The 21,547-nt window shown below is 39.5% G+C and overlaps 1 protein-coding gene across 4 annotated transcripts in view; it reads right to left on the minus strand.

The window, feature by feature from the left end:
* Positions 1–6,183: 6,183 nt before the first annotated feature.
* The window catches only part of JMJD1C (jumonji domain containing 1C), a 196,373-nt gene continuing 181,009 nt past the window's right edge, over positions 6,184–21,547 (minus strand). For all 4 annotated transcript variants that reach the window (XM_084845376.1, XM_084845374.1, XM_084845375.1 and 1 more), the window contains 9 exons: positions 20,776–21,054; positions 19,657–19,825; positions 17,308–17,398; positions 17,088–17,218; positions 15,426–15,548; positions 14,640–14,779; positions 11,252–11,428; positions 8,450–8,581; positions 6,184–7,556 (listed from right to left, as the gene is read on the minus strand). In XM_084845376.1, the coding sequence (XP_084701502.1) occupies positions 7,467–7,556; positions 8,450–8,581; positions 11,252–11,428; positions 14,640–14,779; positions 15,426–15,548; positions 17,088–17,218; positions 17,308–17,398; positions 19,657–19,825; positions 20,776–21,054 (1,332 nt within the window). In that variant the 3' untranslated portion in view covers positions 6,184–7,466. The remainder of the gene's footprint in view (positions 7,557–8,449; positions 8,582–11,251; positions 11,429–14,639; positions 14,780–15,425; positions 15,549–17,087; positions 17,219–17,307; positions 17,399–19,656; positions 19,826–20,775; positions 21,055–21,547) is intronic.

Below are 21,547 nucleotides of genomic sequence, written 5' to 3' on the forward strand. Positions count from 1 at the left end.
CTTTGGCTAAACATCAAAGTGTTAAGAAACATTACATAAAAAATGTCTTGTTGGACAAAGTATTCCATGAGCATTATGTTTGCAGTTTTCAACTTCGTATATGCTAAGTAGAAGCAAAATTCATGCTAATGTTACAACTGTTATTATCTCTAATAGCAAACTTGGGTGGTTGAGTTCCTATCAGTTTGGAAACTTAAATCGGGCCAACCAAAAATAAGGAAACTTGTTTGTATTCAGGGGCTATCCTAGGTATACAGAAACAGATGTTTGAGTCTAGCAACCAAGTCTGGTTGACAGCATGTTGAAAATGACAATAGGTGGGGGTGGGGAGCAAAATAGAATGGAAAAGGGACCCTTACAGTATCCTTGAGATGAGTATACTGGAGCTCTTACCTGGGGCACTTAATGCTAGGGGCTGGGGACAGACTGCAACATTTTTTTTACGGGTCCCCACAGCAACTTCTCTTAATGGACACATCCAGTTTGTTGCATAACTGGATATGGTAAACGAGACCTTCACCACTTTGAATTGGTCAGTAATGTGCACTTCTACCAACTTTCTAGTTCAGGGTTTTTCCAAACTTTGGGGGTTGGATCAGGATCTGCTTTCCACAAGAGGAAGGGCTCTGCTTAGGCAAGGTCCCAATTTTTAGGCATTCTTCTCTTGCCTCCACATGACAGCTCACCCCATTTAGCAGGGATTGTGTAAAGCGTTTTCATGGAGCTAGGGGAACTGCTGTGGGAAGGAGGGGGCAGGGAAGTCCACTTCCGTCAGCGTGTTTGCTATGGTAGCCCGCGTGTTGATTCCAAGTTATATTATAGGACACAAGCTCAGTTCAAATACAGGGCCCTGGAAAGGCTTCTTGGTGCTCACCATTATACCCTGTGTAAACCAAGAGTATTTCCTATAACACAGCTAATACTGCAAACACACATCAGAATGGTAGCTGTCTTTTAGGGAAACTTGTCTGCTATCACTGAACTTCTCACTGATGGACCTTTGAAAAGATTATAAGGAATGCCATGGCTCCCTGGAATACAATTTAAAAAATCACATCAAATCAATTCCCCCCAGCTTTTTTTCTCAACAGATTAAACACACACAATACCCATCTTGATATTAAGGGAAGTCAGGAGTGTGATATTTATGTCATATTCCTCAAATTCATGATACCCTCCCCAGCCAAAACATCCAAAGCAGTTACTAAAGTGCCAAACAACAACGTATCAAGCATAACTTTAACAATCTATTGACAAGGTGGGAAAATAGTCACAGCAGCTAGCTCTTACGTTATAAAGAGGTGAAACCCTTTTAGAACAAGACTTTTTACCATTCTCCAATACACAGAACTAGCCAACATTTTCAAAAATACATATTTTTCTGTCACAGGGAGCAGTGATTTCAAGTTCTAAATGATCAAACAATATGAACACATGGAGTAGATCTTGTGTAAACAATTTTGTTGCTTTTGGATCACAGATCTATATGGAGGGATGTCGTGCATAATTTTAAAGTCTCTGCAATGATTGCATTAATTTCCGTTCAGAGCTTTTGCTTTATCACAGCAATCACTTGACTTAGTTTGGAGTAGCTTCCATGAGTACAGCAAACATATACCTTGCCAGAATAATAGTCATGCTAAGAAAACAAAGAAAATTAATGGTACCTGTACTTACTGGGGAAATGAAATAATACACGTTCATGGGAAGACATTTAAATTTAATGAAATCCATCACAATCTATATGCAATTTTAAAATTGAAAGCCTTGACATATGTTACTTTCAGAAAATATGAGATACAAGCATTTGGTGAGATTGTGTTGAATCTAGACTTAGTCATACTTAGGGAACAATCCTATGGCCGCTAGACAGCGGCTAAATGGCCACAGGATATCCTGTTTTCTGGGAGCCAATCTCGGAGCATGCGCTCCAAGGTTGGTTCCCAGAGAACTGACCCCCCCCCCACTTCTGTGCTGCCTCCAAGGCAGCGCGGAACAGCCCCATCTTCCATGCTCGCAAGAGGAGTGCGGAGCGGCCGAAAAGGGGCATGTCTGGGGGCTTTCCAGGCCAGGGAGGGCGGAAATGCCTGTACGACACATCCAATGTGTCATATAGCAGCCTCCTTCCCTGCTCCGTCCTGCAGCTAGACCAAAAATGCAGGGCAGGAGAAGCGTGGAGGGCACGATCCCCTCCGTGCTTCTTCTGCCCTGCTTTGGATAGGCAGCCCCTCTGAGTTGGGAGGTGGCCGCCTATCTGGATAGGATTGTGCCCTTAGACTTAATCAATGGACTTAAATTAGTCATGACTAAATTAGGTCTCATTGATTTCCATGACCCTACTCTAAGCATGACTAAGTTTAGATCCAGCCCATTGGGTTAAGAGAAGATTCTTTTTTCATTAAAGGATATGGGAGAAGAGTGTTACAATGGAGGAACAAGTTTCCCAAGCCCATGTGCCACACACCTCTGCCACCACAACTGACCCAACTGGAAAGAGAGCAACAGACTCTCAGGCTAACCTACTTCATAGGGTTATTGTGAGGATAAAATGGAGAGGAGGAGCAGCAGCGTGTACACCTCCTTGGAGGAAAAGCAGGATATGAACGTCACAAATAAACAGAACTGCTCTGGCTGTACCCTGTACTAGTTAAAGCCAATAGAAGCAGTTAGTATAGCCTTCTGGCGCTCATTCCGGGATACAGAGAGCGCTGCAGGTGTATGTATGTACATTCTCATCTGGCATTAAAGGAAAAAGTGAATAGGAAAGGAATGGAACACAGAGCAGAAGAAATGAAATGCAGGGGAGGACCAGGAAAAATAGTTTGAGGGGATGTGTTAGACCAGAGTATCTTTCTCACCTCTTGTTAAAATGTATGGAATGTTCATTTCTCTTCTAGCTGAAAGTCCAGCATAAGGTGACATACTCCACACTGCCAAAGTAATACCCACATATTACTGCCAGAGAAGTGGGGGAGGGGGTTAAAATGCAAAACCAACGAAGGACACTACACACAAAACCCACAAATGAAGTGTCCCAATTTGTGTCAATCCAGACCCATGTGAATCTGGACTGATTCAAAACGGGTTGCAAATTTAGACCTCCCCACCTTTGCCAGTCCTCTCTTTAGAAACAATCTCCCTTACTGTTTGAAACAAGGCAACAGATGGTGGGAGGAAGCTGAACTTATTAGTTGATACACTTGACTATCCTGGTTGCCTGTCTGCAGAAGTAGAAATGACACTTCTGGGTTTCCCTCCCACTATTTTCTCCCTGCCCCAAACTTGCAAAGTTAAGGTTTTCTTCTTTGCTTGTGAGGAGGGGGAACTAGGAGGGGAGGAGAAGTGGGGATAACCATTTGTATTTTGTTAGCATTCTTTCCAGATACTTGTAAAACCCTCAACGTTTTGCAAGAATTACAAGGAATGCTTGCAAAACCAGGTGGCTTTTCAGTTGAGCGTAGCGGTGTGTAGCCATTCTTAATCGCACCTTTACCAAGACCAGTCCTTAGAGGGATTTATAACATGTTACAAAGCAAGTATATGCCTGCTAATAAGCCAGGAGGTCCTTATAAACAAATGCATGTCAGAAAAATGCAAAAATGCTTTAAAATATGCAGAAGATGGATATCACATAGGTCAAGCGGCACAGGGTGCAGCTGAACAAGAACTAGGCACTTTTAGATTCTATAGATTTTAACAGGAGCTGTAATATGGTTAACTCTCCAGAACTGCCTATTTTGGGCTGGACTGCGCTCATGGTCTTTAAACTATGTCAGATATCATTATGTACCGATATTTTACCTCAAGCATGGGCAGATGTCTGACTTGGGGGATTTACTTTAATTTTTACCCCTACAACCAGCAATTGGAGCCTAGTGCAAAATAGCTTGTACCCCATGAGGCCATATAGTGAGAAGACCTGCATATACAAATTCAAATCCACAACAGAGTTACTACAGATGAGGAATTCTAACTGTGCAACTTAGCAGGACTGGAGGGTAGGGGTCTTATTAAGTCATTTGAAAAATCCCTTGCTGATCTACTGCAAATCATCCAGTAGATCCAAATCTACCATCTGCTCACCCTTTACATTATAATATCCCAACACCCTCTGACTTTAGCACTGCTGCTTCACGTTTCAGAATTTACCTTAGTTAATACGGTGAAACTTTCGTATTAACAATGCAATTGATTACTCCAGTATTAAGGCACAATTCAGAAACTTATCTTGATGGTAACAGCCTTAACATAGTGGGAGTACTCATCCTGCCCTTCCATCATGGAGAACAGGATACTCATGCAATCCTCTCCCATTTTGAGGGGGAGCCTATCAGGCGTCTAGATGGTACACCTCTCTTCTCCACCAGACAAAGATGGATGCTGCCTGGGTAAGTGTCCAAACTGGGCCTTAAAACAACGAATGTGGAATTTTATGCTTTTACACCATAGTATTTTTTTTAACCTAGCAACATTTGTTGTTAGCTAGGTAACTAACAAGTGGCTGCAAACAGCTACACAGCAATGCAAGCCATGCTACCATCCCAGTTGTTTTCCGGGCCAAATTCAAGGTGTTGGTTTTGACCTTTAAAACCCTATATGGTTCCGGCCCAGCCTATCTTAAGGAGCGCCTCCAGCAGCACCAGACAGGCTGCTTAACAAGATCAGCCTCGGATGGCCTTCCCTCTGTCCCATCAGCCAGGACAGCTAGACTGGTGGGGATGAGGGACAGGGCCTTTTCTGTGGTGGCCCCCACTCTGTGGAACTCCCTCCCTAGGGAACACTGTCATGCCCCCTCTTTAATGAGCTTCTGTCGTGCATTAAAAACATGGTTGCTCAGGCAGGCATTTGGGGTGGGTTAGGGTATTTTAGAAAATTTTTTTATTGTAGAATTTTATTGTTTTAAACTGTTTTATTGTATGTTGTACATCGCCCAGAGTGGCTGGGTGACCAGCCAGATGGGCGATTAATAAATTTAATAATTAATAAATAAATAAATAAATAAACTAACAGGAAGAAAGAAGCTTTCTAGCATCTGGTTCTATCATGTATTAGTATTTGCAAAACTGCTCATTTGTGGTCTTGCTTTTCCAGTTGAAAGGGATTAGTTAGTATAGAAACAGTAAGGGTGAATGTAGTGCCACATTTAATGTATTATAAAATCATTTTATATGAGTCTGCAAAATGCATGAACCCAGCACAATGGATTGTATCCAGACTTAGTCATACGTAGAGTAGACCTTTTGAAATCAATGAGGCAAATTAGTAATGGCTAAATCTGGCTTCAACCCATTATGTCTTGGAACACTACACACTAATTCACCCATTTCACAAAACATTCCACGGTACAGCACTGTACAAAGAACTTCTATAAACAGCAAGAAAATGTCTCATTTCCTGCATCGGAACAGGGTTTCATTCTATCCACATCCTGCACTAGTAAAGCGCTTCCCCAGTGTGTGGGCATGCTGGGCATCCGAACAGCAGGAGGGAGAGACCACTAACTAAATCTGCCTCACTCCCTGATTTTAAACTGCTGTCTGTCTATCTACATACTGAGAATTAAACAGCAAATATTCCAGGTAGATGGCACATTCCCTTTCCAGAAAAAAAGCGAAAGAAACCATAATATCTAAATTCAAGCACTAGTAGTAGCTAGAGGAAAAAGCCATAAATGTCATTATCATATCAGCCAATAAGAGGGCATTTTCAGTCTCTCCAGTTTCCAGCTAAATTTCTTTCCCCCCCCTCAAAATTATGAAGTTACAGCGGAGGTTTTCTTCTTTCAGGCTTAGCTATTGTCCAAGGGCCAAGCTACATGTGTCATTATGGAACTCCCACATACTCTTTAGTTAGGGCCTAAGTAATTGATGTAATTATAGGACTTACCCTGAAATATACAAGACATTTAAAATCTTGTGAAAATTTCAGCTAATAAATGCCATGTCAAATTCACTATTGAGATTTAAAGTACACAATTTTAAAGTAGATAACAAATATTAACTTGGATTGATATTCCAATTATGCTACCTGTATATTTGAATTTACTTAGAATAAAACTATTACCATCACTCTCCAAACACAGGCCCTGGGTTACATTCTGTGCTTCACAAATACACCAAGAATGATAAACTTTGAGCTCTAGCACCCACAAGAAAAAAAAATCAACCTGAGGAATTCAATCTTAAATTTTATTTGCAAAAGTGAGTTTCCACATAACTAATTTTCTAGCATAAGAGTTTGTCACGGAGTTTGTCATTTTAGGAGTCTGCCAAATGCAATCTTCCTTACTGATTATAAAAATCAATGCATTTTTCTATGGGAATTTACTCATGTATTTAAGAACTGTAATTAAAGACAATACATAACAAGAAATGATTTAATTGTTTTTATTCTTCATTAGATAAACTTTCTTTGGCTCAGCCAGTTGAACTGTGCTCTAGCACATATGAGCAGTTTCATATGAAACCTGGAGAGGGCAGAAAGATCCATACTAATTAAACACACAACAATCTAGTCTTTTACAATAGTCAACATTACAGAGACACATCTGCAACCACTGTGAATGAATGAATGACTCAGACATGTGCATCTTTAACAAATGTGCCACAAAACATGAAAAACACACACAATGAGACAACATTTGATAAAGTCCTTTTAATGGAAAATGTAAAACCCCTTTCAAACTTTCAATGTACAAAGCATGTTTAACACTTGCACTTTTAACAAATTAAAGCAAGCCATGTTTTTAAAAAAATACATCATTGAATGTATATATGTATATATTTACATAGCATATTAAGTTTAATATTTAGCTTTAAAAGTTCACATAAATTTTACCAAAATGAGACAAATTTTAAATAAATTACACCTTTTAAAAAATGTTTAATTGTACACTGAATAGCTTCAATAAAATATTGAAGTGTCTGTAATATCTATTTTATATACTTTATACTGTACAAAGTTTACAGTTATTTGGCAGTAATTTTCAGATCATGACATGACTGCTGTGCGGATTCAGCAATATCCCAAATGCAGGCAATAGCTGGTGTTTGTGTCCTACTCTCACAGTAACTGTCTCAATGTAGTGAAAAATATCCGAATTATTTTAACCAAACTGTACAAATCACATTTACATTTGATCAACAATAGAGCATAGAATTCTATGTTTTTTTCTTCCAAAAATAAATACATCTTAAATCTAACATTTTGAAATTTTCATTTACACTATAATACATAACAGCAGTGTGCTGCTTAGAGTTTTCAATTTCTAAAAATCTCACAAGTTTAAATCATAAAACCTGTGATGAGAAGCTGTTTTGTTGCCATGTCAGTAGCAAGTAAATACAATAAACACATTTTCTTGGCACTGATGGTTCGTGCAGCTTATATTAGTGAATAAACACTTTATCATAAAGAAAAATACGATAAAATATGTTTTCCTGACCCCAAAAGAAGAGAACGCACATTTAATTTTCTTCCATATCTTCAGTTTCGTTTTCATGAATCTTCAGAGCTCTCACCATTTCCTTAACTGCATGATATAAGATATTTTTAATCTGTAAAAACAAATTCAGTGAGAAGTTATGAGCTCAGCATCTGAGAATGTAACTGAAGGCATCTGAGAGAAAACACTGTAGGAAAAGACGTTAGCCTGGTTCATAAGAACACTTTTATATCTAGTATCAGAGGCACACATATCTTGAGCTTCAGAGGGGGCAATCCTATGGGGATCGACGGTCGCCTCCAACCTCAGGGGCTATCCACTGCAAGAAGAGCGCACCTCCTCCGCACTCCCACTGTCCCACTTTTGCAGCTAGACAGCTGATTTCAGCTGTCTAGCCGCAGGACTGCAGGGTGGGGAGGCTGGATGATGCAGAGGAAGTGTCGTACCAGCACTTCCAACCTCCCTGCCCCCAGGAACATCCAGTTTCCCCTGCTCCATGCCGCTCTTCTGAGAGTGGAGCCGATCCGAGCTGCCTACAAGATGGTGCAGGAGGGGGTGGAGGTCGGTTGTCTGAGAATCGACATCGGAGCTCATGCTCTGAGGTCGGCTCCCAGAAACTGACCAATCCTATGGCTGTCTAGCCGCTGACTAGCGACCATAGGATTGCGCCCTTCAGGAGAAAGTAATGTATAAGCACAATACTGGGTTCACCTTTCTCTCTCGAAAGAGAGGACAGAGCAAGTTCAGGAGATCCTACTAGGCTGGCTGATGTGGGACTTTCTCCCTGGGGAGCGGGACAGGAAGAGGAAGAAAGAGGGAGAGTATACACAAACCCAGGACGTGCACCTCTCTGAATGAATATAGAAATGTTCAGACAAAAGACCAATGTGAAAAAATCACTACTACAACTCCTCTCACATACTCACTGAAACTCATTCCTAATAAACATTAGTGATGAATGACATTTAATCAGAAACTGAATTATGACAAGAACTCATTTGTTACCTGCAGCTTATCATCATAATTTATTTCTTCCTTCGAGACCCTCAATTCTTGTGTTAAGTGAAATGATTGTACCAGGTGTTCTGGAGACACGAAGTCTTCAGATACTTGAATACAGCTATGAAAATTTTGTACCTGAGCAAAACACAAAAGATATTCCAAATTATTCTTAGACATTCAAGAGAAGCTGATTTATTTAAGTATTTATATTCAACTTTTCCAGGCAATCAGCCTCTACAAAGTGGCTTACAATAAAACAAAGTATAAATAGACTTTAAAACAATATTGTAAACAATCTTAATAAAAACAAAAACAAAACTCAGATAAAATACATTAAGGAAGCAGCATGAAAAATATCGCAATCCAGACTAAAGATGAGACAGAGCAACAGCAGGTTTAAACTTCAGACCAGCATCATACATGATCATGATAAAAAATGATTTAAAAAACAAATACATTAAAATGCAATCAGCAGCATTAACATCCCAATCCAAAACAGTCAAGATGAAATAAGAGTAATAACTCCAGACAACCATCAGCAACTCAAAGTGGAGTGGAATATAAAACTCTTTAAGGCCCATTTAAAAGCAACAAATGAGGGGGCTGTCAAGAAATGAAACCTTCAGCCATGTTGTGTTTGATTTTTTGGTTTATAAAATGGTTGCCTTTTCTTTTAGAGGCTGTTTTGCACAGGAGGGCCAAACATTCAGCCTAGGAATTTAACACTTTAAGGGGGAAATGAGCTCACAGGGGGGCCAAAAGTTCAGCTCAGAAACCTGGCAATTAAGGAGAAACAGAAACATAACCAGGACTGGACTCTCCTTTTAATGGGAGGTGGAGTGAAAATACTGTACGTAAAGCTGGAAAACTGAGCTGACAGACAAAGAAGGAAGACATGGAAAGGGAAAGAAAAGGAGAAATTGAGACAGCCACAACTGAAGTTAAAAGCCTTTAATGGATGTAGACTAGAGAAGATGAACTGGGAGAGCTGGAAGCTGCCTTATCGATAAGTAATGGCTGTATTAGGGTAACAGTCTAGAATAGGTTTAGATGGATATTTCAGTTTATTTTTATTTGCTCTTATGGTTAATGGTCCCAACTATTCTAAAACGAGTTTTCTTTATCTGAAGAAAACAAAAATCTTCTGAATTACTGTTCAGCTTGATGCCTTACTAAATCTCTCAAGTGAAAGTACAATTTGTTTTGGAAAAACTTTGTCTGAGGTCTTGTTAATCACCCTACGGCTAAGTGCAATACCATATAGTAATGAGTTTGGGGCGGGGGGAGTAATTAAGATCAAGAGGTTGAACACAGAAAGAGTGTTGTGGGTATTCACAATATGGCTGCCACAGAGGGACTTGCCCAGTCATAAAACAGCTGCCACGGAAACATGGCTGGTCGAAAACAACCATTTCCCAGAAGGAAAACTGATGAGAGTAAAAGAAAAGTAAGTTGTCCAAAAACCTAAGTCTAAGGCAAAAATGGGATCTGAGCTCTGAAACACAAAGCCACTTTTTTGAATCCACATTCGGCCAATGAGACCACCAGAGCAGCAAGAATACAACCCCCTCGCTGCCCACAGTGGTTGTGTTTACCCCCAAAGGTAGCATCTGATTGGTTCAGCTTGTTGCTCATCAAGCTAAATAAACAAAAATGCTTTAATTGAAAGAAGCAGGCTACAGGGATGCAAACTTGACCAGCCAGCTGCTATGTCACCTTTTTTTTTGGCAACAGCATGGCAGGAGGAGTTGCTGCTGCTGCCACTAGGTAACAAAGTGCCAGAGGGCTGGGCTTGGCAGAGAGAGCCCCCCCATCGGAAAGCACCTTGCCGGGCCCACCTCAAACCTGGTGGTACCCTTAATATGAGAGCATCATTCCCCATCTCCTGGTTGTGTTGAATATCTTCCTGGAGTTGGTCAAACTATCATGTATCTTTTGTACTGATCATGCTCTATAAGGCCTATTATAACTTGTCTGGAGATGAGATCATATCCTACAGACTTCCCCCTTGGAGTGCTCCGCTCCCAGACAAGAGCCTATTTGTCCATTCTTTTTCTATGGTTACTATCTACCTCAAATTCTAAGGTGTTCCACCAAACATCAGATTTATTTTTTTTTAAATAGGTGGTATACAACTGGGACGCTAATTAAGAATATGTGCAATTTCAGTCATCTAAGATTTTATTGCATTGCACATAAAGGATGAAGATCACCATATTTTTGGGATAGGGCAGAGGGTGGAGAGAGACTATGAAACCATATGACTTGCAGATCTGAACATATTAAGAAATAAGGAATCTCTGGATTAATCTGATCAGCTAGGGCATGGACAATAGAAATACAAGGTGATTCATAAGATTCCCTTTTTAAAGGGAAGACATTCATCCAAACCAAAGGAATTTGACTTTAACCTGTGCAAAAGGAGTACTTTGATATCATAAAGGCCATCATACAGATTTTGGGCCATTAAATCAGCCTTGGCATTTGCTATTCATTCAGGGCAAGTATCAATTCATTTCAGGCAAGTAGAACCACCACTTAAAAGTCACTCTTGACACACACAGTTACACAGAAGGAGGCAAGCAGGAAAATATTCTGATTGTTGATCATTTTTTCAGCTGTCATGTAAGCCTACTATATGCACCTCAGGACATAAGAAAAGGGGGTTGGTACAGTCTCTAATATATTATAGTACTTTAGACTATACTATAATATGTCAGTTATGTCTTTTAACAGCTGTAAGTAAAAAGATTAAGTATTGCTGAAACATACATTTACATGTGTGTTCCAGAAAGGTAATTTTACCTGGTGAAGCGCTCCTGCTGGTAAAACAATAGCATCACCAAGGAACTGGATGAGAGTACAGGTTTTTACTCCACATTCTTCAAACAGTCTTTGACGGAGTTTTTTGGTTACATACCAACTCTGGTCACGAATTGGATCATGCTCCGGTAAAACATCTAAACCTTGTTCTTTTGCCACCTGTAATACAGTTTTAATATGTTATATGCAAAAGGGAACAATGTATGGTTGTTAAGGAAAATGTCACACAATCTTGTCTTTGATTTTTAAAATGTCATATATTAACACCTTTATAATGTAGAACTCTCATATGCAACTTTAAAAACCATAGGGGAAGTGAAAAACAGCTTCGACATGAGCACCCTCTCACTCAGTTCGCAGGTAATGACAACCCATGGGTTGTTTAACGCATGAGCTGTTACGGCTGTGTGGCAGGGAGCAAGTGTGCTGCCTCCCGCCCACTCACTGTTTTGCATCCAGTTTAGAAAACATTCCAGGAATGCCCCATTCCTGGGTTGTTTGGCATGACATGCAAACCCGGAACTCTGTGCTATTGAGGGGTAAACAATCCAGAGATTTAATCAATGGTTGGTCGTTACATGTGAACTGGGTCTCTCTCTCCTGTCCAGTGCCAACAGAATGCTTGGGCCCTATCTCAGGCATTTTATTAAAATATTTATATCCTGCCTTTTGGTCTAGGTTTCTACAAGGTGGCTCATAACTGTACAGTACAGGAGTATCGGCTAGCGTACAGGCAAGTCACAATTCCCGTTGCCTCTCATCCCCACTGCTACCTCTGAGATTAGAGGGGGTATGAGAAGGGGCAGGGGTTGGGACTCACTCCCACGGGGTAAGAGTGCCCACTCTTCATCATGTGTAGGCAAGTCCTAACCCCCACTGCCAGGTACCCCTGCTGCTATCTCCAATCCGAGATCAAAGACAACAGTGGGGGTCCGCTGCTGGTGCATGCCAGCGGGGGAATTGCCATTGTTCTCTCTCATCTCAGATTGGAGAATGCAGCAGGGATGCCCTCTGCCGGGTTTCCTCCAGGGGGCAGGGCTTGGAGCCTAAGCACCGCCCCCTAGAGGAACCCCAAGAGGAACCCCAAGAGGCTGCATGTGCTGGATTGGGGTGCCCAGTAAGCTGGAGGTTCTGCAGCCCTGATGTAGAGGAACCTGAAAAGGAAGTTCTTACAGTATGGGTATGTTCATATAAGGAAGGCAGTCTTTAAAGTATCCTGGACCTAGGCCCTTTCAAGCTTTTAAAGGTCATCACCAGCTTTTCATTTGGTCCAGAAACCAACTGGAAGCCAATGCAGTTGTTTTGAAATTGGCATCATAAGCTCTCTGGCAGCCACATTCTGAACATGTTGTAATTTGAAGAACTGTTCAGAAGGTAGCTCTGTGTACAGTGTGTTAGAGTAATCTAGAATGGATGACACTGAAGTATGAAGTGCTGTGGCTATATCACTTTTGAGAGGATAGTTCAGATGATGACCAACTGCTCTAGAAAGAGCAAAATTTCCCATCTAGAATCAGGCCTGTACCAAGTTAATTTGCTAAACTTTTGGAATGTAGCAGAAACACCTGTATAAAGTGACCAACTCACACAGCTCTAAATAGACTATCCACACTATTATGGGATGCAAGGACACCCCTCTTCTCTGCTCACCATTCCAAGGGAAAGAAAAAAGCAAGAACTTATTTCCATAATTTGCTGGATCCCTTAAAGGGAATAGAGCCAAGAATGGTTAGATCTGGGCGAGTTATCTTGGGAGGGGCAAGCGGTCAACAGTTCATTGAACTCCCAGAGGTAGGGCACAACATGTTTGCCGAGACCGCCTATTTTTGGAGAAGAAAAACTGGTTTTGTTAAGAAAGATACTAGCTGTTACCATGGATGGATAAGTAAGATGAAAGGCAATCTGGAACTTCTCAATTATACCTCAGAATAATTCCTTAACTATACAAGTAGTCTTGCTAATGATAAAACTATAAAGCAAGAATGTCACAAAAACAAAAAACCTAGATAGCTATGTATAATACACACAAGGATCTGTTAATCTCCTTTGATTGGAAAGAAGCTATTTTGATCAAAAACATATTCTGGACATAAAATGGATGGTTACTTTCTTATCCCTTTCTTATATAAAAGGGAACTATATATTTTACTTTTTTTTCAAAGACATACTCTGCTATTGAACATGCTGTGTTAAGTAATTTGAGCCAGAGGAAGGGAAATTATGCTAGAATCTATTGTTTTTCATATGGTGTTCTGAGAAACCCTGGAATTTTTCAGAAGCTTATCAGAGATTCCTCAGTGAGATGATCAGTAATGGCAGACGAGCTTCCCTGAAAGGCAGCATGCCCACCACAGCTAATCATGCTTTGCAATGTGCAGCTGCCAAAGAGACAGATAGATTTTAGGTCACACGCTCAATTCAAGCATAGAAATGGTGAGGCCTAAAAGTCTTGTCCAGTGTCTCATGTAAACTGAGAGTACACTCTATATTTCCCAGAATTCTCTACAATGCAAAGGCATTGTATAGTCACTTACAGGGGGTCCCCAGTAAATGAGCTGAAGTGAAAAGGGTTTCCTGAAGATGGAAAGTTTGAAAAAACTGCTATACCCCAGTACAGCCCTTTCCCTGTTCTTCAGGTTCGTTCATGTGAATTCTTTCAGTGGGCTTATCTGAAAACAGGGAAAAAGAGATTCTCAGTTTTCAGGTAAATATACTGAAAAAAATCCCATAAACAAACCTGAGAACACTGAGTGCTGATACATATAGGATAAAAGTCTAAAATATATGCTTTCTGTATGAACACCATCACATTTTATCTCACTATGTGAACCATGCTATCTGAAACCGCCATCAATTGGGGCTTCCAGACATGTGCATATGTAGAAAATATACAAATGTGCAGTGGCCATAAGTGGCAGGGTATATACAATTTCCTACATGGAAACCATATCTACACTACAGCATCACCACATTCATTTTATGGAGATTTGCCTAGAAACATTGTTAAACTTTCAGCGCCAGGTTAAGATCTATCTCTTTTTCCAGGCATTTGGCAGCACATGGTGTGTTTTAATCTGTGCTGGATGTGTCTTTAGTTATGAATGACTGTTCAAAGTTGTTTTTAGTTATATGTTGTTTGTGTATATTGTCTGGGTGCTTTTATGTAAACGGCTTTTAAGCTATGTATATTGTATTTTAAAGTTTTAACTTCTGTAAACCATCCAGAGAGCTTCGGCTACGGGGGCGGTATAGAAATGTAAGTAACAACAACAACTTGGGTTTTGAGGCACATACATGAAAATCAATATACATCTATTATAAATCTAATATACAATAATATAAATTACTATACATCCATTATAAATCTAACCTTCTGTAGAAACTCCCTTATCTTGTCAGTATCCTTGCTGGCATAAATATGCCACAAAGCACCAGGCAATTCACTTGAATCCTTCAGTCTTCTTCTTAGAAGATCATCCAAATCTTCTTCTTCAAATTTCTTTAGTACACCTAAGAATTCATATATGAATTGATCACTTCCCAGAGCTGGAACAATCTTGCTTTATGCCTAACATTTTATCACAAACCTCTCTTTATCTTGTATTTAATCACAATGGGATAGGGGTGAGAAAATCCATATTTAATTATTACAAATTATAATGGAGCACATATTAAACATCTGAGTTAGAATGTCTGAAGATTGGAGGAAGGTTTATAAAGACCCTTGCTACCCCTAGTGTCTCTTGTGTCTGCAGAGCTCTGCTCATGGAAAGTGCCTTTATGAGATTTGGGGCAATTCTCCCCTCTACTCAACCTGTTCAGGACAGTCTCCTGAGAGGCTTTTTGGCGGGCGGGCGCTCAGAGGGCTGCATGGAGGAGGAGGAGGGAGCAAGAAAATTCCCCTCTATGAGTACTTCTTAGAATTTATTCATTTAAAATATTTTTTAAATATTTGGATGCAAGCCAACAATATAGAAAAAGTGGAAGAAATCCATGAGAACAAAAAAGGACACTTAACATATCATGAGGGATTGATTAAGTTTCATTTACAGGGTGCATTACATATATTAACAATGATGTTCTAGTTTTAACACAGATAAAATGGGATAACAGTACATCTCCTTAATAAAGGGTTTTTTATTTTTTTTTACTTTACCTGATTTTGAAGGGACTCCATTCCCTTTTGCTATACCAACACTGACAAGGATGTTCACAACGTCTGATACTTCGATATGAAGATTTGTCGTTCCTATATCATGGTCTTTAGCAGCAGCTACACCTTTTTCAAAGATAATGCATAAATATATTGAAGGCCTTCATAGATTTTTTGCCAACAGATGTATAAAACGTTTTCTTGTAATATGAATCTTTTTAGCAAATCCAGATTTTATATAAAGTAACCCTAGGACTTAATGGTCATTGAAATCACTCAGCTTTATATCAGATAAGATAAACATTACAAAAGAAACTTATTTGGCAAGAAAATGAGCACAAAGGTTAAATAGCCATTTTTTGTAAACTGGTTCTAGTTGTTTTCAAAATTAATTTGCAACTTAAGAACTCCTGCCCTGTGAAACAACTGAATTTTGTCCTTAAGATTAAAAACTGGATTTCAGAGAGCATTTCTCTGTTAAAACTAAGTATTTAGGCTGTAATCTTATACACATTTACCAGGGAGTAAGTCCTATTGAACTCAATGGGGCTTACTTCTGAGTAGACAGATATAGGACTGCACTGTTATTCAGGCAGTGGGACATATATGGTGACAGGCTGCTGGCTGCACATTAGTCCATGCTTTTCAAATAAAAAAAATGCAATGATTTTCTCCTTTGCTTTCAAGGATTCTTTTTTTACCATCATTTTTCTAAAAACAATTATTTTATTTGCATCAGGAGCAACAACGTTTTCCCTCATCTAAGAACATATGAAGTATGTATGCATGTATTTTACCAGGACCTTGTTTGATGAAGTGGCCAAGCCATTTGACTTTTGTCACCTCCTTCTAGATAACCTCTTTATTTTATCTAATCCACTTATCACACACCCTGACTCTTCTGCTTTCGAGAAACCTGGGGCAGTATCCATTGATTTAGTTCTGCAAGCAGCCCCTCCTGCTGATTCTTTTGCGAATATGGGACCCATCATTTGTGCAACAGAGGTTTAACACTTCCTAAAGTAAGCCCCCAAACGAGCGGAAATACTTGTTTCTGGATCAGGACAGGTCAGCGAAGCTCACTTATGTTCTTGTTCCAGAAATGAGCATTTCCGCTTGTTTCTGGATGCACTTGGAATTGGTGGGAGTGCAGCACTCCGTTGAATATTGCCCCTGCATTTCTTAGGGGACAATGCTATGCATGCTGCCTGGGGAATGCTGAGAGTTGTAGGAGAGTTTTTTCTCTCTAAACATGCATAGGATTGTGCCCTTAATCGCTCAACCTGTTATTGTTTATTTCTTTGGAACTTTTCTATCTTTTTATCCTTTCTTCATGCTCATCATTACTTTAGTGTCTTTGAAAGTCGATTTCTCAACTATTCGAAGGTATTATTTTATTTATTATTTATTGCATTTATACCCCGCCTTTCTCCCTCTCGCAAGGAACTCAAGGCGGCTTACATTATCCTCCTCCTCACTGTTGTATCCTCACAACAACAACCCTGTGAGGTAGGTTGGGCTGAGAGTCTGTGACTGGCCCAAAGTCACCCAGTGAGCTTCCATGGCCAAGTGGGGACTAGAACCCGGATCTCCCGGCTCCCAGTCCGTCACTCTCACCACTACACTACACTGGCTCAACACAAACATTATTGGTGATTTACTTACCATATGCACTGCACAGTCTGGGCCCTAGATCTGGGTGCACAAAAAACCCTGGCAAATATGAAGCCAAATTAAGTTTTCCTTCTGGGTTACAATACTCAGGCAGAGGTAAACCTTTCAGTAAGTCTTCATATCTGACGAAATAAAGGTGAAGGTAACAAAGTAAGTAATATTTGAGTCAGAAAAGTCACCCCCACCCCACTGATGATCTAAATCAAAATACCTTGCAGGCATCATAGTTTTGAAATCTTCACCGGAAGGCAAATCTTTTAACTTTAGTACAACGGTTTCCCCATTTTTAAGTTTTTGCCGCTCTGCAAACACAAAGAAAAGTGAATGTGCTAAGCAACACATTTTATCAGGAACAAAAAAATGTTTAATATTGAGTTGTATCTAATTGTGTCCCTCTGTTCACACAGGGCTTTTTTCTCCAGCAGATGGCTCTGTGAACAGAAGGGGGTGAAAGGTGATTTTCACAAATTCCCCCCTTGTCTTGCAGCCCTCTGCACATCTCCCATGCTGTTGCAAAGGGGCCCTGAACCCTCTGGAGCAGATTTGGAGGGAGGTGCAGATGGCATCAGCAAAGATCATCTCCCTCTGCCCCTTCCATGCACAGAAACCTCGGCTACAGATGTAAAGGCCTAGAAAACCCTCCAGAAAAAATGGGGGAAAGAACAGAATTGTTTTTTTAAAAAAAGTTTCCCCCTGTTTTTTCTCCCAGGCATTTTTGGAAAATTGTGTGTGTGTATATATTATTTTTCCCCTCATTTTTCCCACTTATTTTCCAAGCCTTCATACCTCCAGCCTCTGCTGGGTCCATGAGACTTCTATGAATGGAGAAGCACAATCAGATAGAACCCATAGGCTTTAACAACATATAGATGATTTTGTTTATTTAAAAAAAAAAAATTCTCACTTTTCTCTCCTAGGAGTTCAAGGTGGCTAACAACAAATTTAACACTTAAAAATGACCTTTCAATTTACAATGTAAACTCTAAACATTAATACACAAAAACATTTTCCAACTTTTTGATCCTGCAGATACAAGGGCTGAAATGGTATTTACCATATCCAGGGAAAATCAGCTGCCCCAAGTTTTTGGGCTATAATATCGCATTTTTTAAAACTGCTCTACCAATTCATAAACTTGAGCACGCTCCGGGAGAGAGCGCAGGACAGGAAGGCCTGGCGTGCTATGGTCCATGGGGTCACGAAGAGTCGGACACGACTGAACAACAACAACAACAAACCAATTCATATCATATTACAGTTTAGTTTAGTTTCATATTCAGATTATGAATAAAAATGGACAATTTATACTTTTTAGATTAGTACAATAATACAGAATAGAATAAATTCTAATATATTATTGAATGCCTAACATCTCATGACTCTCACTATTGTGTTTTTTTCTTCAAGAAATGTTAAAATATCATGATAAAGCAAACGTCAAACTATTACATAATAATACAATTATCTGTTTCAACACTCATGGTAGTCCATGGAAATCATCAGTACAGTCTCTGATCTCTCTGAATTCTTTGTCAAGGCAACAGCATATGGGTTCAGGTTGAGTTTTGTTTTGTTTTTTAAATACGCATAGGATAAGATTATTATGTAGGCCTGTTCTGCATTAGCATACTATTTAGGGGCATGATCCAGCCAAACCTAGGTACTTTTTAATTGGAATCAATGGGAGAGAATTAAGCACTGGAAAGGGAAGTTAACTCTGATAAATAATGAAATGGAAAGATCCACAAAACTTGTTGATATCCTCTATATTCCAGATTATTGTTATTGTTAAGTCGCGTCCGACTCTAAGTGGCCCCATGGACCATAGTACGCCAGGCCTTCCTGTCCTCCGCTCTCTCCCAGACTGTGCTCAAGTTCATATTCATTGCATCCGTGATGCTATCTAGCCATCTCATCCTCTGCCGTCCCCTTCTCCTTTTGCCTTCAATCTGTCCCAGCATCAGGGTCTTTTCCAGGGAGTTTTCTCTTCGCATTAGGTGGCCAAAATATTTGAGCTTCAGCTTCAGTATCTGTCCTTCCAATGAGCACTCAGGGTTGATTTCCTTTAGGATGGACTGATTTGACCTCCTTGCAGTCCAGGGGACTTGTAAGAGTCTTCTCCAGCACCACAGTTTGAAAGCATCCATTCTTCAGCGCTCAGCCTTCCTTATAGTCCAGCTCTCACAGCCATACGTTACTACTGGGAAAACCATAGCTTTGATTATATGGATCTTTGTCGGCAAGGTGATGTCTCTGCTTCTTACTATGCTGTCTAGGTTTGCCATAGCTTTCCTCCCAAGGAGCAAGCGTCTTTTAATTTCATGGCTACAGTCACCGTCTGCGGTGATCTTGGAGCCCAAGAAAGTAAAATCTGTCACTGCTTCCATTTCTTCCCCTCTATATGCCAGGAAGTGATCTACATATATATACACACACCATATATAATACACACACACACACACACACACACACACACAGAGAGAGAGAGAGAGCGCGCGCGTGTGTATATGAACACTGATTTTTTTGGAGTTGCAGTAATTTTATATAAAATACAACATACTTGAAACTTCTTCAAAACCTTCCCAGAATTCCTTGACACTGCCCCTTGAAGTAACACTGTCTTTGCAATTCAAGAGATCAGCTTTGAGGTCACCAAAATCTGAACTAATAAAATCTGCCTTCCACAAGCTGGCATTCAGTTTCTTGTGCATTCCAGACACTAATACAGTCTACAAAGTAAAATGGAGAATTAGCAATGAGCAATAAGTAAGAGCACTTAAAAAAATTAAATGGAGCACATATGATCCGCCTTGAAGTGACTCCAACATCTTGTCCATACAGAAGTTTCAGGGTTGTTTTTTTAAACAAGCATGGTCCTTCATAGCCTAAATGAGCTCTTGTAACTTGTCTCACATCATAAGCTCTCTCACTACCATTTTTCATCTCATTAAATTAAAGCTGATTTTTAAGATTGTTATTTGTACTATCAAGACTTTAAATTCAGTCTGAACATTAGTAATACGTTCTTTCCTATGAATGATTCCTAAAAAGTTCAAATTCACTTTCTAAATAAAAAAGAAAAAAGGGGAGAAAAAGAACAGGAACACGCTTTACTAACTTTACTAGAGAGGAGCTGCATATTTAGACTTCATATGCAAAAGCAATTCATTTGCTATGCTGTGAAAATGAAGGTTGACCTCAATAGAATTAAACTATAACTAAGTAGCTTTTGCAAGTTCTCCTCAATGGAGAATGACAAAGTGCAGTTATTAGGTTGATATTTGAACATATACATCTGTTAGGGTGCAATCCTATGCATGTTTAAACAGAAAAAATTCCTACAACTCCCAGCATGCTCCAGTCAGACATGCAGGCTGAGGCATGCTGGGAGTTGTAGGACTTTTTTCTGTCTGAACATGCATAGGATTACACCCTTAAAGAGCTAACATCTACATAACTAAACATTTTAGCAGTGATCACCTTAATTGGTTCATAATTCTTACTGTCTGAGAAGTGTTCTCAACTTAATTCATTTGGCTGCTGGATTGCAACCCACTGACAAGTTGATTAACTTCATTTAAATCTTATTTTATTTTTAAACAGCAGATCTGAAAGTAATGTGTAAGCATGCTATCCTACCAGCCCTTTCTTAGAATCTGAAGTGCACTTTAATACTTACCTTTCCTTGTTTCCAACAATCTTTGAAAATTTTCCAGTTGTTGCTGTTTTTATGATCACTGAGCCACAAAACATGTTTATCACAGATCCATGAATGCGGAACATCACTGAAGAATGTATTGCAATCATCTGTAATAATTCTTCTGTCATCCTTTGGCTCATCCTTCACTTCAGATTTTACATTAATCTTTGGTGTTCTATTTGGTGGAATCTTGTTCTCTACAACTGAAGCAATTATGTCATCAAGAATGTTTGGCATAGTCCTTCCACCTTTGCTACTCTATTGGAAAAATAAAACGAGGACTTAAGCAATCTTTAGTTTTCCAGCAGGAAACCTTTCATTACCAGACCTATAGAAGAGATACTACACTAACAATAGACAGTGCAATCAAAGTGACAACTATAATACTGCAATATCACATTCTTTTACTATTAAAAAGTTATTTCTTGATCACTTAAACTGGTGTAATCCCTCTGATTTCTATAAAAGAAATAAAAGCCAATGGGATCAGAACTGTTCAAACTCTTCAGTGAATTGTCCATGTCATGTTTTATTTATGTGCATGAACAGCTTCTTACAATTGTTAATAAGCTTGAACTATAACTAAATTTGTTCATAACAGTTAATTCTTTTCAGGGAAACTAGTACAGTTTTCTGCTTTATATATTTGAGATCCAAGGAACTGCACTGTTAATTTAGCAAGTCAAAGGAACCTTCTGACTTGTGTTTCTTGAATAGCAGCACCCTTATGCCACACAGCTAATGTCTTTTG

The sequence above is a fragment of the Heloderma suspectum genome, chromosome 3, assembly GCF_057233095.1.
Source record: "Heloderma suspectum isolate Gila_16-S chromosome 3, 16-S_ref, whole genome shotgun sequence".
Lineage (NCBI taxonomy): Eukaryota > Metazoa > Chordata > Lepidosauria > Squamata > Helodermatidae > Heloderma > Heloderma suspectum.